This window comes from Gekko japonicus, unplaced genomic scaffold (assembly GCF_001447785.1).
Source record: "Gekko japonicus isolate JY-2015 unplaced genomic scaffold, Gekko_japonicus_V1.1 scaffold24, whole genome shotgun sequence".
NCBI lineage: Eukaryota > Metazoa > Chordata > Lepidosauria > Squamata > Gekkonidae > Gekko > Gekko japonicus.
The window spans coordinates 1,796,555-1,814,311 of NW_015164665.1; the positions used below are offsets into that span (position 1 = coordinate 1,796,555).

General features: G+C 39.3%; 1 protein-coding gene across 1 annotated transcript in view; it reads right to left on the bottom strand.

Annotated features, from left to right (window-relative positions):
• FBXW7 (F-box and WD repeat domain containing 7) overlaps window positions 1-17,757 on the bottom strand; it is a 204,690-nt gene that overhangs the window by 125,663 nt on the left and 61,270 nt on the right. Inside the window, exon 2 of the mRNA XM_015409052.1 lies at window positions 302-868. Coding sequence (XP_015264538.1) covers window positions 302-799 — 498 coding nt within the window. The 5' untranslated portion in view covers window positions 800-868. The remainder of the gene's footprint in view (window positions 1-301; window positions 869-17,757) is intronic.

Sequence of the window (17,757 nt, forward strand, 5' to 3'; positions counted from 1 at the left end):
ACTCAGCACACTAAGATCAGAACACAAAGAACAGATAATGCAGTTCTAGTTAAACTTACAATGAAATCCGAAGTCAATGGGCTTAGAAGGGCGTAACTCGTCTTAAGATTGTACTTCCTAGCTTCCTCGTTTCAGATGCACAGCAAAAAAAAGTACAGATGACTAAAGGATCACAACAACAATATTTTCATAGGAATTCACTATTCTAGTAAATGCATGCTTACTTTTATAAAAAGAATATAAAAAATAAGTAATTTTCCAAGTTTCAGTGCTCTGCCAAAAAGAATGAAAAGTTACTCACCTTTGATTTTATGTAGAATGGTGATGACTGCTGATGTATTGCTAAGTCCATGATACTATTTGAATTTGTAACACTATTACTAGTGGTGTGTTCATCATCTCTGCTGCTTTCATCAGACTGATCAAAGTCATCACTGTCCTGGTCCATTTCCTCCTCTTCCTCCATCTCCTCTTCCTCCTGTTCACCAGCATGTTCATCATCTTCCTCCTCTTCTTGGTTACCAGAATATTCTTCATCCACTGCAATAAACCTGTTGTTGTTCTCTTCTAACTGCTCTTGCTGGGATTCATTTCTGTGGCAAAGTCCAGGCTCCCCTCCACCTATTTCTCCATTCCTTGCAACATGTACCTCCTCTTGTTGCCGTAACTGTTGCTGCTGCTCCTCCTCCACAACTCGATTCATCTGTTCCTCATCCACTTGGCTGGAGGAAGCATTACCACGAATAGACCCACCAGTTCGCCGTCTCTTGCTGCCAGCAGACAGCAGTTCCTGATTCATTTCCAAAAGCCAGCTTGCTACTTCTTGGACCTTTGCTAGACTATCTGAAGATGCAAATGTTTTCACATTCTAAGGAGAAAAGAACAGAGAACACTATTACAAGGAGTATACACATTATTAGTATCTCATTTATATAAGGAGTTACATTTCATGTTTTTTTCTGACCCAGAACGGTTTGAAGCACAGCATGGCGGCATTATTTTGAATCTGGAGGTATAATGTGGTCACGGCAATTTCAAATTAAGTCCTCCTCTTACGCATGTTGTAATGGATAATTAGTTTTATACATTTAGATTCACTATAACATAGAACAATATGTACACTGAACCCCAAATGCCTCTCATTAACAACACAAAGCTTTTGTGGTTCATAAAATCTAAATTAGGCACCCTGGACAGTGTCAATTATAATGAAAATAACATAGATAATGAAATAGATTGCTCATGTAAAGTTATTTTGAATTTTTTTCCTTTGCAATTGGTTACTGATAATGTGCATCCCACAGCAATGTTAATTATTTTAATGCTAATGATTTCATTTGGCTATACATCTTAAGCAACATATACATAAATACATGACTGATGACAACCTGATAACTTGGCAAACATGTTCAAAATTACACAAGTACTTTGACGAGAGCTCTTTTAAAGAGTTTTCTTCAAAGATTCAAAAACATTTGAGGGCTTTAGAGAGTTTATAGAATCTGCAACTGCCATATTCACTATGAGGCGTATGGCCAGAGATGCTAAACTTTATTCAGGCATCTCCTTCCCACTCTCCTTTTCACAGATGATCAGTACTGTTGACTGAAAGTATTGATCTTTGACAGGTGGAAACTATACACAGCATCTGAGATACAAATCATGTTTACGCTCTTGGTTACCCAAAATTAGGGACACTGCTATATGTCAAGAAAATCATAGTGCAGGTCATATACATAGGTTCACAGTAAAAATAAATGTAAAAAATAGCTGCATAACAGTACCAACAGATTAGAATGCTACAGTGTCCTATTAATAGCTTTTAATATGCATGATAATAGGATTAATAATCAACAATACACTGTTAATGATAACTGGGAGTAATTTTGTCAACTACAGTTTGTCCCACAGGAGTTATTACCAGAGAACACACAAAAGAAACACTACTTGAGCTGGTTTAGTACATCGAGAAATCACCAGTACAAACATCTCTCAGCCACTAGAGGGTCTTAAGAAAGCCACTTTTCTCACCACCACCCCCGTCATGTCAGGTTCTACAATGCCAAGACCACGGCCACACAACCCGGAAACTGCACAAAAGGTTGCCATAAATATTACTGAGAACATATCTAAGAACAGGAAAACCTATTCAAAACCTTTTACTAAGGCCAACTAAAATGCAACACATTGTGCTGCAAGCTTTTGAGTCCTCCAGAACTCTTCATCATATGCAGAGGGGAAGATTTTTGAAGCAATACTCTTAAGGCCTCTATAGCCTATCTATAGCCTGTGCAGGATGCCTTGCTGACTTCAGTGGGCACAGGTTTCATGAAGTGATTGTGCCCCATGTGTTTTTATACTTTTAACATCCAATCTAATGAGAAACAGGAAACCTCCTCAGGAAACAATCCATATTCAAAAGAACCTCCTCAGGAAAGTTCGTACATTAGCATGTTCATAGCCTGGGGAACACCTACAAGATAATGACTCAGCCCTACCCCACCTTCTGGAGTAGATATAAACTACCTGCCTACCATTTTCTTCTCACCTTGACACAGAGAGTACTCCATTTTGCTGTGTTATATCTCTGAGGATGCCAGTCACAGTTACTGGTGAAACGTCAGGTTCTACAATGCCAAGACCATGGCCACACAACCCGGAAAATCTGCAGCAACTATTCTGTGCTGTATTATTTTGGTTGGTCTAAATGAAAGGTATTATATGGCTTTCATTTCTGGATATGGCTACGGACCAAGAGAACTACCTACTTTTTTGATATTTATCTTGAAAAGATATGTTTACAAAACATTTATATAAATATATTTATACATTATGAATATAACAAGAATTTGTGAGAAGTGCCTCAAGCATTTTCAAGCACTAGACATTATTTCATTAGATAATCTCTTACCCATGGTATGCAATCATATTCCATCACAGAAATATTGCCATGTGTAAGATGGCATGGTGCTGATTAAATATATTCTATTCAAGAGTTGCAACAGTAGTCATAGCACAATCAATATCCAAGGCTAAAAAAGAAACTATTAAATGAATTCTCATATTATACCACTAGAGGGCAATCCTTCCTGCTTATCATTAACGACAAGAGCTGTGTTAGTCTGTCTGTAGCAGTAGAAAAGAGGAAGAGTCCAGTAGCACCCTAAAGACTGACAAAATTTGTGGTAGGGTATGAGCTGTCATGAGTTGCTGTTCACTTCTTCTTCTTCAGAAAGCTCATACCCAGCCACAAACTTTGTTAGTCTTTAAGGTGCTACTGGACTCTTCCTCTTTTCTACTGCTACAAGAACAACAAAAAGTGTTAAAGTTTGTGTCAAGCACAGTGTTTATTTTGCCCAGTAAAGGACCTCAAGGAATTGTGTTCAGTCTTTTCAATCTGATCTGAAATGAAAGTACAGAGTTATTTACAATAACCCTACGACCCCAGTTTATTTCATCTAGATCCAATGAACATTTTCCTAGGGAATTCAGACAAGCTTAAAACATAAAACATTTTGTTGTTCTTTTTTCTTTCTTTCATTTTATAGGCCTGGAATAATTTAAGAGCAATAATTTGGAAATTAAAGTGAAATCTTAGGAACTCAGTAGGATTTATCTTCAAACAAATATGTATGGGAGTGGACTGTGCATAACTAATTTCAAACACTGTGCAGTTGCCGTGTTAATGGCAGTCAGTGAATGTATGATACGCTTGGTTACTGTGTTGTTTGAAAAATGACATTAAAATCAAAACCAGCATTCGCTTTCAATAAATTCTCACTCCACACTGGCCTTCAGCTTAATAGTATGGAATCCAACAGCAAACCTCAATAGAAGAGAAGGAATATATACCCCTACCTTACTGTTCAATGCTCTATGTTTTGCCCAGAGCGTCACATTCTTTTCTCCAGTTCCCAGTCCAGAACTTTACATTCTTGTCTCACTGCAGCTTCATATTTGGACAACTTCTGATCTCTATGTGTGCGCTTTTTAAAATGGTGCACATTTAATTTATTTACATAAAGAAGCCAGTCCTCCTCTTAAGTTCTGTTTGTAAGAGGGAGAACTGCACAAAACCAGACATCTCGGTTTTGAACTGGTTTTAAGAATCTGTTGGAGAGACATGGAGAATGGAAATTATCAAATACTGATAAAAGAAATATGGGGAATAGAAAAGGCTAGGGATAACAGTTCTGGCATGTATGGGGGAGGGAGGAAGAAGAAAATAAATTACATGTGTAATGTCAGTTAAATTAAATGTGCATTCGGTGCAGTAGTCTGGAAAAAGGAACTGATTAACTGAGCCCAATGTTGATTGAAAATAAGTCATAACTGGAAGTTAGCCTATGTTCTCTTTTCCAACATACCAGCAGAATCCTTTCCACACAGGAACAAAAAAAAAACATACAAAAACCAGTAGGAGCTAGTCCTATGAGCATAGTGGCTAGGCATAGAGTGCAAGGGCAGATGAGTACAGAACTGAGGTGGGATAGATGAGGAAGGCTGGTTGGTGAGCCTTCCCTTTCCATGCCTTGAGCTGTTATCCTTGAGACAGAACAAACTTGATTTACCTATAACATTAAAAAGGTACCCTTGTGTATGTTTACTGAACCATCAGGGTCTTTGACGTATCAGTAACAGAAGATTACCAATCTTAAAGGAAACTGCATCTCCTCCAGAGTTCATAGAATGCTGTGTACAGATATTTTGAAAATTTATGTTGCCTCTCAGTACCTGCTCAAAGCAGCTTGGGTAATTTCAGTGTCTAATGTTGACAAGTGTAAGGAGTATTACAAAATATATTGTATTTAAACTATTTTAACTCCGATGTACATTAAACGTTTTGATCTATCAGTTACAGAACAATTTATGAGAGCTGTAAAAGAATCAAACATTTTGACAGAAACCCAGGAGACTCAATTCTTGGCAGATTTCTACTTAATTACATTGAAAAAGCAAAGAGTTATAGTTTTTAGCTACTTGTTAAGTAGAAGGAAACATAAATTATAAACAGGGAACTGTTTTAACAATCATATTTAAATTTAAATGTCAATGGACATCAATTTAGACCAAACAGGGAGATACTCCTCAAAAAAATCTAGACTCTCAGCAACTAAAAGTGATAGATTTAAAAAGCAAAATGAATTAGGAGAACTAAATTAGGAGTAGGTGGGTAAAAACCGTCTATGCATTATGACTATCCTATCCTAACTCCTTCAAGCTTGTTGGAAAATGTACAATCTGACCCTATATTATCTAGATCTGTAATGGCCTGGTATTTTTAAAAATATAAATGGTCCTGTGAAAGGAAAATGATTGTATATACCCTATAAAGTTTGGACACAGCTAGAAGCTCTTGGCTCATAGCCTGTGCCTTTGAATAAGCCACAACTGGCCCAAGATTTAATAGTTTGGTTTCTGTTTAATGGTTTATTTATATAGCGCATTTTTGCTGTGTTAAGTCGCTTTGAGCCCCTATGGGGGGAAAAATAGGTATGAATACATTTTAAACAACTAAAAAATAAATTTTACTTAATAGGACTGATCTCCCCTACCCAAATACCTGACCCAAGTGTTGTTGATGATAATGAACCAGTTGAAAAGGCAAAGGGAGAGTGAAGAAAATCAGTTATCAAGGTGGGAGGGCAGAAACGAAGACATGTTGAATTGGAACATATGGAACAATAAATGTATTTTAAATAATTAACCATCTATTTCAATTATTAAACAATGGAATCCAATGGAATTGGATTATGAAACAATGGAAGCCAATCCAAGTGTTCTAATTCCTAACCAGGGTCTTTTTGAAAGAAAATTAAATCCCAGATAGGCACAGAGAAATCTAATCTGGGAAAAACTTTTCAGAATAATTTCCTTTTAATTCTCCTTTCCCCTTATCCCAACCTGCCCCTTTCTTTTAACACCCAAACACCTGTGCGTGTGTGTGTGTGTGTGAGAGAGAGAGAGAGAGAGACAGAGATATTAAGTCTCAAAGAAAACAGCAGAGCATGGTAATCTCAGTGTAAATTGTGTTTGTCAGGAGAATCCATCTACCCACCCTCCCTTCCTCAGTATGCCTTATTTAAATTGTATTTTTAAAAAAAACTGTTTTGGAAATTTCTCTATGCTGTTTTGGATCCTTTGGAAAGAAAAGTGGCATAGAAATGCCCAAATCAATAAATAACTATAAGCCCATCCATGGTGTTGAGAATATGTTATTCAGTTGGAAAGAAATGGACAAATATCCCTTCCATATTAGCTCTATATCTTCACTTACACCACCTCCCAATCTCTCTCCAAAGGGTCAGTAACATATGAGAGGAAAAGCTCAACAGATGCTAGATTCAGTTACCATACCAATCACTAACACTCAAATGTTTACTCAGGAAGTGGTACAGAGCTTCCCCCTTACCTCAGATAAGAAGTCATAAGAAAGCAGTTGAATGTAACAAATGCAACACCTCCACAAAAAGTTGAAAAGGATTACGGGGGAAATTTCGCTTAAATTATGTCAGGCATTCTTAAAGCTCATAAGAATAAAGTAAATGTTTCTGATTTACTACTAGAAGGAGAGATTCAAGTGGGTAGCTGTGTTGGTCTGAAGCAACAGAACAAACCTTGAGTCCAGTGGTACCTTTACGACTAACAAAGTTTCATTCTGAGTATAAGCTTTTGTGTGCAAAGTTTAATTCTGGGTATAAGCTTTCATGTGCATGTACACATCTTCATCTAAAGAAGTGTGCATGAACACAAAAGCTTATATCCAGAATTAAACTTTGTTGGTCTTAAAGGTGCCACTGGACACAATTTTTTTCTACTAGAAGGAAAAATAAGCATAAACATTTCAGAAAATAAGAATATGTTGCATGAATTACATTTCTTACTATTTTAAAACAAGAAAACTGAACTCTTATGTTGCTTGTTACAACTATAAATGCTACCCTTTTCAATTAGTGCCCTCACTATAAGATTAAAGTCTTCTCCTAACATCCCACTTACATGTATGAAAGTGAAGTTTAAAATGCTGGGTGGTGAGGCCCGCAAGGAGGCGGGTGGCTACAAATCTAAGCTTCAACATGATAAAGCAGATCATTTCCTGTGCAGTGAATTCCACATTAATTATTAGGCAGTATATTATACTGTATTTTGCTTTTGTCATTCTGCCAGGTTTGGTGAATCATCATGAGCGCTAACATGATGAAACATAAAATTCTCTCTATCCATACTCTCCATACTATTTCTCTGTGTGTTACATGCCATCACTCCCAAATGGCAATCTTATGAATTAATAACCTCCCAAACATCCTATTGTTAACAGACTTGCTCAGGTCAATTAAGGGCCATTGCTTCCTTGATTGAGACAATCCATCTTCAACGTTTCATAGCATTACTGTCTTTTCCAGTGACTTTTGTCTTCTCATAATATGACCAAACTACAATAGCCTCTGTTTAGTCATTTAAGCTTCATAAGAGCCCTGGTGGATCAGACCAATAGTCCATCTAGTTCAGCGCCCTGCTCACACAGCGGCCAACCAGTTCCTCTGCATGGCTAACAATAGGGCATAGAGGCTGAGGCCTTTCCCTTATGTTGCCTCTGAATGTGGAGGTTCCCCTCAGTCACCATGGCTAGTATCCATTGATAGACTTATACTACATGAACCTATCTGATTCTCTTTTAAAGCTGTTTATTCCTGTGGCCATCACTATATCCTCTGAAAGTCCACATTTTGATCACTCTCTGTATAAAGTAGTATTTCCTTTTGTCTGTCCTGAACCTACTGGCCATCAGCTTCCTCTGATGCCCTTGAATTCTAGTATTTTGGGATAGGGAGAAAACTTTTCCTTTGTCAACACACTTCCACCTCATCTGTAATTTTATAAACGTCTATCATGTCCCCCCGGAGTCATCGCTTTCCTAAAATGAAAAGTCCCAGACTCTTCAGTCTTTCCTAATAGGGAAGGTGCTCCATTCCACTAATAATCCTGGTTAAAGCTATTTATTCCTGTGGCATCACTACATCCTCTAGCAGTGAAATCCACATTTTAATCACTCTCCATGTAAAGAGTATGGAGAATTCAGGCTGGATTTGATCTAGAATCCACTTATTTATTGGTGGTCCACAGTATTTGTAAAACTGTCTTCCAACATCACATTTCAAATAAATCAACTTTCTTCCTGTCAGTTTTCTTCATTGTCCAACTTAAATACCCATACATAGTAATGGGCGATACTATGGCATGAATTATCTTGATCTTGAGTGCCAGTGACACACCCTTACACTTAACAAAATTTGTGGTATATGAGCCCTAGTGAGCAATGCTCCCTCTAAGCTGTAGAGTCTTATGAACAAAAAATTCTACTTAGTGAGCTACTAGCATTAAAGTTGTGAGTGAGCAACAAAAATATGTGAGCCAGAGGCTAAAAAACTGTGAGCTAGCTCACACTAATTCAACTTAAAGGGAACACTGCTAGTGAGTCACTGCTCACCTCAATATCTGACTCATAAGGGCACATACCCTACCACAAATTTTGTTAGTCTTTCTACTGCTACAGACAGACTAACATAGCTATCCGTCTTCATCTACCTTACACTTAAGAATATTTTCTAGCTCCTTCATGGCTGCCATTGCCAGTTTCAATCTCCTTCTGATTTCATGGTTGCAGTCTCCCTTTTGGTTGATGATGGAGCCAAGGAATAGAAATTCTTCAACAATTCACCGTCAAACCAAGTTGTACAATTTCCAAGTAGCTACTGGTTTGCCTTCTTGATGTAATCCTGCTTTTGGCACTTTCTGCTGCTTCAGCAGTAGTCATTTCAATTCTTCACTATTTTCTGCCAATAATGTTGTATCATCTGTATATCTCAAATTGTTAGTTCCTACCACCAATCCTACCACCAATCCGACCCCATCACTCCTTGGCAAATAGAAGGGGAAGTTGTGGAAGTAGTGATAGACATCACTTTCCTGGGATCCCAGATCACCGCAGACCGTGACAGCAGCCATGAAATTAAAAGATGCCTGCTCCTTGGGAGGAAAGCGATGGTGAACCTAAACAGAATGATAAAAAGTAGAGACATCACCCTGCCAACAAAAGTCTGCATGGTCAAAGCAATGGTATTCCCAGTAGTCATGTATGGCTGCGAGAGTTAAGGAAGGCCGAGTGCCGAAGAATAGATTCTTTTGAACTATGGTGCTGGAGAAGACTCTTGAGAGTCCCTTGGACTGCAAGGAGATCAAATCAGTCAATCCTAAAAGAAATCAACCCTGACTCTTCCCTGGAAGGCCAGATAATGAAACTGAAGCTCAAATACTTTGGCCACCAAATGAGAAGGGAGCACTCACTGGAGAAGACCCTGATGCTGGGAAAGATTGAAGGTCAAAGAAGACGGGGACGGCAAAGGATGAGATGGTTAGACAGTGTCATAGATGCAACGAACATGAAATTGAGCAAACTTCAGAGCACGGCGGAAGACAGGAAGGCCTGGTGTGATCTGGTCCATGGGGTTGCGAAGAGTTCGACTCGACTGTGCGACTGAACAACAACAACAAAACCCACCAATTTTCACTCCACCTTCATCTAAATCTAATCCATCTTTCCTTATGATACATTCTACATATAGATTGAAAAGACGGAGTTAAAATACATCCTTGTCTGATACCTTTGCCAATTGGCAACCATTCTGTGTCTCCATATTGTGTCCTAATAGCTCCTTGTCTAGAGTATACGTTGTGTATCAAAAGAAGCAGATGTTGTGGCACTCTCATTTCTTTTAGAACCAACCACAGATTTTTATGATCCACACAGTCAAAAGCTTTGCTGTAATCTATGAAACACAAGCTGATTTTCTTCTGAAATTCTCCAGTATGTTCCAATAGTATTTACAATAACATAAATTACTTATCTTTTCCCTAAACTAAATTAACTTAAATGCTTTAGCCTTTCCTAACAGGGACTATGTACCTTTCCCTTGAACATTTTTGGTTGTTCTTTTCTGTATCCTTTGCAGTGCTATCTATGATCTTTGGGCATGCTCTGATGTAAGACAGTAAATGAATGAGTTAATTTGTTTTCAGTAGATTAAAAAACACGTTTGTCCTTTTCCCAACCAAATCATCTAATTCTGCAGCTAAAGGAAAACAAGCATCCTGACTCTAGAAAAACAGCTAATAACATCCAGTGAAAACAGCATCAGTTCATATTATACTCACTATATGAATGTGACACTTAACTTCTGTTGTGCACATGGCATGCTGTAAACATACACACAATCCATAAGAACATTATTATGAACATCGATTCTGATGTCATTTGGGTTCCCAGGTATTCCATGCCCAGAATAATTTTGGATTGAGAAAGTAGTTACGGGACATGTTCTTTATTTACCTATCCACATTACTGTCACACCTTCCTTTTGGTATGGCCAACCTGTTCCCCCTTTTCCATGCCTTCAAAGTATAAATTACATCAGGCATGGAGAAGAAAACTGCAGAACATGTTTGAATTCAGCATTCCAATAAAGTAGTTTTTGTCTTTGTATGTAGAAAACTACATGGAATAATAATAAGAAGAGACTGGATTTATACTCCGCCCTTCACTTGGAGTCTCAGAGCGGCTTACAAACTCCTTTCCCTTCCACTCCCCACAACAGACACCCTGTGAGGTGGGTGGGGCTGAGAGAAATCTGACACAAACTGCTCTTTGAGGAACAGGTATGCCAGAGCTTGTGACTGACCCAAGGTCACATCAGCAGGTGCAAGTGGAGGAGTGGGGAATTAAACCCAGTTCTCCCAGATTAGAGTCCGCACACTTAACCACTACACCAAACTGGCTTGCAAGTTTGCAACTGGCTTGCAAGCTTATGGCTTGCAGATTGCTATATGTGGACAGGTTTCTACCTGAAACATGCAACTCATATGTGGAAGTGAACATTTTTGGCCTTACCTGTAGTAAGCACCTGCATTCTGCTACATAAGGTTCTAAATCTGAAAGAATGTTCCAAATGCAAAGCATGTCCTGCAGCACTACCTGCAGCCACATAATAGTGTCAGTAACGATGACAAAATAAAAAATTTGCAGTACTGCTGTAGTATTCTTCATTAGTACCTGGTATGTACTCAACTTTGATTTGTCCCTTTTGTACTGAAACAAGGAAGCAGAGGTGTGCACTTTACAGGGAAGGCTTTGAGAAAGATTTCAGCTTTTACCAGGCAAGAACATTTCCAGTTGACATCTTTCATCCTCACTTTGGTTACAGCTTTATTCTTCATATGGATTGATGAAGAACAGCTATATGCAAGGATCAGACTTCTTGGCCAAATCCCCAGAACTACTTAGCAGGGTGAAAGGCTCAGCAGAGTGAAATACAAGGTACCTCACTAAAGACTCAGCAGTCGTGGGATAAGAGGACGGGCTCTCTTATGGTTTAAAAAGTGGTTAAATGGCAGGAAGCAAAGAGAAGAAATAAATGAACAGTTCTCACAATGGAGGAAAGTAAACATTGGGGTCCCACAAGGATTGGTACTGGGGCCGGTACTATTAAATGTATTCATAAATTATCTGGAACCAGGGGTGAGTAGTGTAGTGGCCAAGGAACATATTGATACAAAATTATTCAGGATGGTGAAAACCAAGGCTGACTGTGAAGAACTCCAAGAGGACCACTACAAACTGGGTGAGTGGACGAAAATGTGGCAAATGAAATTCAGTGTTGGTCAGTGTAAGGTAATGCACACTGGGAAAAAAAATCCCAACTAATGGGGTATGAACTTGGTGAGACTGAAAGGGGGAAAGATCTTGGGGTTGTAGTGGATAGCTCAATGAAAGTGTCAATTCAGTGTGCTGAAGCACTGAAAAAGGAAAACTCTATGTTAGGGATTATTAGGAAAGGGTTGAGAATAAAACAGCTGATATTATAATGCCCCTGTACAGATCTATGGTGCTGCCTCATTTGGAATACTGTTTACAGTTTTGCTCACCATATCTCAAAAAGGACAACAGAGCTGGAAAAAGTATAGAGGAGGACAACCAAGATGATTAGGGGGTTGGAACACCTTCCCTATGAGGAAAGGCTGTCTGGGACTTTTCAGTTTAGAAAAGAGACAACTAAGGGGGGATATGCTAGAGATTTATAAAATTATGCATGGGATGGAGAGAGTAGACAAGGAAAAGTTTTCTCCCTCTCCCAAAATACTAGAACTCAAAGGCATCCAATGAAGCTGATGGGCAGTAGGTTCAGGACAGACAAAAGGAAATACTACTTTACACAGAGCTTGATTAAAACATGGAATTTGCTGTCAGATGATGTAGTGATGGCCACAGGAATAAATAGCTTTAAAAGATAATTAGATTCATGGAGGATAAGTCTATCACTATGGTGACTGAGGGGAACTTCCACATTCAGAGGCACTAATCCTCTGAATCCCAGAGCCAGGAGGCAGCACTGGGGAAAGGCCTCAGCCTCTATGCCCTGTTGTTGGCCGCCCACAGGAACTGGTTGGCCACTGTGTGAGACAGGATGCTGGAGTAGATGGACTATGGGTCTGATTCAACAGGGCCCTTCTTACGTTCTTATGCCACTACAGTGTTATGACAGTCTTTGGGGGAGATTCCATGAATGTACTACTCTAAAAGCTAAAAGAAACAACAGCACTGCATGAATACCAAGCCCCAAGAGTTCCATTTGCCCAGAAGCCTCTTCACTACTGTGTATTCCACACATAGGACTCCACAGCTTCTCTTTAGTTTAAAAAAAGTCTAAATGGAACATGGAGGTCAAACACGATATCTGAAATTCAAACTCTGTCCCTGTGAATGAATCTAAGTCAAATATCTACATATATCATATATGTATCTACATATACAGCAATACAATCAGGATTTTTTTCCCCATGGGACCCAACTTGCGAGACAATCTGCGACATGGGAAACTTGTGATTATGGTTTTTAAAAAACATGGCAAATGACAATGTTAAGTCTTACTTGTGTTCAACATGACATTTACAGAGCATGCTACTCTGAAAGTGCACTATAAGCAGCAGCAAAATTCACTAAACCATTTCAAGACAAATGTTTAAAAAACTGCATGGAGAACATTAAAAAGTTCAGTGTAATAATTATTTTTTATAAGTTCAGAGCATAACTTCATGATTCCCTTACAGCTTGATGCCAGAGTAGGGAACAAGATACACTTACGTGGGAAGACTCATGAAAATAGCTTCCCTATGATGATGAATATTTCACACTGAGACTGTAACACAACTAACAGCTTACCAGTTGAACTGCTACTATGCTGTAAAGTACCTCTATGTGATCATCAGATGTTCATGATGGTAAGGGTAAAAAAGGAATTATATCCAATAGTCGAAATTTACATGGTACGCTTCTCTAGACACTACACCTCAAGCATAAAACATTAGCCACAAGGAGACATTTTTGTGCAACAGCATTAAAACTGCTGTAAAAAAGGGTTCAAGGTACAGTGCAATGACAAATTCACCAACACAATGCCATACTGTGTGCTGTCGTTACAGTCATCTCCCCCAGAAATTGTGCTAGGGAAGCAAGATAGGTTTCTAGCCTTATACTAGTGACATCAGCATTTTATTGATTATATGGCAAAAAAATGGACAGAAACTTGGAAAGACACAGCTGGACTAGGAAAGTCAACATAACTTATATCACTACACTACTATCTTAATCCTGCAGAACCAGATATGAAGAAGTAAGCAATTAGCGTGCTAGTAGTAATGACACATACTACTACTCCATTTGCCTTGCTACACTGTTAACAAGCACATGTGGTACTTTTATCTGTGATGTGCATCTCCAGAATCTGGATGTCAACTTCCAAATATTCATTCTGAATCTATTAAAAAATTAAATTCTTACCTTTAAAATAAAATTTGTCTAGGAACTGAGAATTATTGCTTACCTTCTGCCAATCATCTTCAGAAGACTATGACTGTAACATCAGAATATAGTATGAACTTGAATTTCAATTCAGTCAGTGAGATCCACAGAGCAATGAGAAGTTCTGTGTACCAATATTTTCCTAGCCTGCCTTCCTAATGCAGGTTTTTGCATTACCCAAAAGGATGAAAAATCTGCACAAATGGGCTTAAATCAGAAAGCACATGAGCAGCCATTCCAACAAACAGGAACACTATCTGCTCAGAACAAAGGGCCTAAATAACCTTATACAGCAGCATTAACATTTTAGTATGCGCTATTTATCCACTGAAAGCTATATTGAAACTATACAAACACTGGGTATAAAGCTTTTGTGTGCATGCACACTTCAGATACATTGAAACAGACTTTGCCAACCATTACATACAGGTAGAGGGGAGGATTAGTTGCCAGGAAGGGTTAGTTGGGAGTCAAGATGCATATACGCCATCTACTTGCTTAAAATATGTTATTTTTTAATAATTTTATATTGATTTTTTAAGGAATGATTTACATTGCTCAAAGCCCTGCATTACAGGGATTGGGTGATTAACAAATTTAATATTTAAATAAGTAAATAACTGAACAATAAGTATAGCTAAGATTGCATTAAAGCAGTTGGTAAAGCCTGTGAATAGCAGCAAATTACCATACAGATAATAAAAGACTAGTTGCAAGAACTCAGTGACTTAGCATGTGTAGTAAGATAAAAACCTGATATTTCTGTTAAGCCCTGGGGGTTCCATTGTCCTGAGTGTTGTAATTCATCAATTTCACATTCTAGTCTGTTTCTGAAAATCCTTTGCAATAAAACAGCTACTTTAAGGTCCCACATTGAGTGCCTCGGGAAGTTGAAATGTTCTCCTACAGGTTTCTCAATTTTGAGATTCCTAATGTCATAGTTGTATCCATTTGTCCTTTGGTGTATGGTTTGACCTATTTGCCCTATGCAGATAACTGAAAGGCATTGGTAGCGTTTAATGGCATATACAATGTTAGAAAATGAGCAAGTGAACAAGCCTGAGATGGTGTAGTTGATTAAAACCCATTATTGTGAGTCCTATCCTCTGCTGCCAACAGGAACAGCTCTCTGCCCTCCTCTAAGTGACAGCCCTTCAAATACTTCAAGAGAGCCATCATGTGCCACCCCCACCTCCCCTTCGCCAGACTAAACATTCCCAAATCCCTCAGCCTTTCCTCATAAGGCTTGGTCTCCAGGCTCCCAATCATCCTCGTCGCTCTCCTCTGCACCTGCTCCATTCTGTCCACATCCTTTTTGAAATAAGGCCTCCAGAACTGCACACAATACTCCAGGTGTAGCCTGACCAATGCAATGTACAGTGGGACTATAACATTTTGCAATGTGGATGTTATGCCTCAGCTGATACACCCCAAGATTGCATTAGCCTTTTTTGTCACCGCATTACACTGGCTGATCATATTTAACTTTCAGCCCACTTGTACCCCAAGATCTTGTTCGCACACACTGCTACTCAGAAGTGTATCCCCCATACAGTATGTGTGTTCCTCATTTTTGTTACCCAGATGTAGAACTCAGCACTTATCCTTGTTAAATTGAATCCTGTTCACATCCACCCACTTTTCCAGCATTTTCAGATCTCACTGAATTCCATCTATATCTTCTGGTGTGTTCACTGCTCCTCCCAATATAGTGTCATCTGCAACTTTAATGAGTAGCCCCTTCACATCCTCATCCAGATCATTTATACAAATGTTGAAAAGTACTAGGCCCAGAACCGAGCCCTGTGGAACCCCACTGGACACTGCCCTCCATTTAGATGAAATGCCATTGACAATTACTCTCTGAGTGTGGTTCTCCAACCAGTTCTCTATCCACCTAACTATCCTACATTCCAATTCACAGTCCTCTAGTTTACCCATCAAAACATAATGCGGAATCATGTCAAAACTTTATTGAAATCCAGGTAAACAACATCAACAACATTCCCCTGATCCAGTAAGCTCGTCACTCGATCAAAGAAGGAAATGAGGTTGGTCTGGCAGGACCTGTTGGGGACAAATCCATGCTGACTTCCCCGGATCACCAAGTTGTCCTTTAGATTATCACAGATTGATCCCTTTAAAATCTGCTCCAGTATCTTCCCTGGGACAGATGTCAGATTGACTGACCTGTAGTTTCCTGAGTCATCCCTCCTCCCTTTTGTGAAAATTGGGATAACATCTGCCCTCCTCCAGTCTTGTGGCACATCTCTTGTCCTCCAAGAACTCTGCAAGTTCTCTAGAAAGTTATTTGAGCACTCTTGGGTGCATACCATCTAGCCCAGGGGATTTATACTCATTCAATGCAACCAGGTGCTTCTCAATTACCTCTCTGTCCATGTCAACCAGCAGCCCAGATACTCTGCCTTGCCTACTACCATCTCTAGATGAGCCTGTTCTGTTCAGGGAAAAAAACTGAGGCAAAATAAGCATTAAGCCTTTCTGCTTTCTTTCTGTCCTGTGTCAGAGTTTCTCCATTTTCCCCCAACAGTGGGCCCATCACCTGTTTTATCTTGCATTTGTTCCTCACATATCTGAAGAAGAGTTTCTTGTTGTAGCGAGCCTCCCTGGCCAACTTTAGCTCACTGTGAGCTTTGGCCTCTCTGATGGCTGACCTACAGTGCCTAGCAGCCTGTAGATTCTCTTCTTTAGAGGTATATCCTTGCCTCCATTTCTCGAACATATCACACAGTTCTCTGTTCATCCACAGTGGCTTCTTGGATCCCCTACCATGTTTCCTTCTTGTTGGAACAGTGACAGCTTGAGCTTTAAAAAGCTCTTGTTTTAGGAGAACCCACCCTTCACTTGCTTCTTTCCCTTCCAGCAGTCTTGCCCATGGAATGATTCTCACCATACCTCTGAGTTTACTGAAGTCTGCCTTACTGAAATCTAACATACACATGTGGTTTAAAAGTTTCTTGGTCCCCCACAGCAAAAGGAATTCTAGCAGGACATGGTCACTTCCCCTAAAGTTCCTGCCACCTTCATCCCATCTACCATCTCTTGCCTGTTGGTCAACATTAAATAGAATATAGCTGAGTCCCTCGTAGCTTCCTCCACCATTTGATGAAGGAAGTTGTCCAGACAGGTCAGGAAGTTGCAGGACTTTGGACGCTTTGCAGAGTTTGTCCCCTAGCACACATCAGGGAAGTTGAAGTACCCATAACTAACAGGTCATGTTGTTTGGATACCCTATCAAGCTGTTCAAGGAGGACAACATCCACCTCATCCTGGTCAGGAGGTGTGTAGCAGACTCCAGCCACAATACTGTTTGTCCTTCCTTCCCTTATCCTCATTCAGATACTTTCCACTGGGCTGTCGCCCTCCTCCTACAGTATTTCCTAACAAACAAACCCTAACTTCACATACAGCACTACTCCGCCTCCTCTTCGACCCATTTGGTTTTTCTTTCTTTTTCTTTTTTTTTAAAAAAAGCTTTATTTCCTCTCCTAAAAAGGAGAGATATTTCGCTTAGTTGGAAAGGGGGAGGTATATAGTGGGATCAAGAGAAAGATGAGTGATGTTTTAACTGGTAAAGTTAATCTGTTAGTGAAATTAAAATTTTCTTCTTTGGCTTCTTCTGTGTGTTGTCAAACTTCTTTTTTCAAACCTGTTAGATACAGTGTCTATGTTAATATATTAGTAGTGTCCCAATGGTACTCCGCTAGTAAAATCTTTTCCAACGATTTTTAAAACGATCATCCACGGGCTGGCTTCTTTTAGTGTCCGAATTCAGGCAGGAACTTCCTCTATTTACTCCTCTCCGGTTTCTCGTCTCCTCCTCC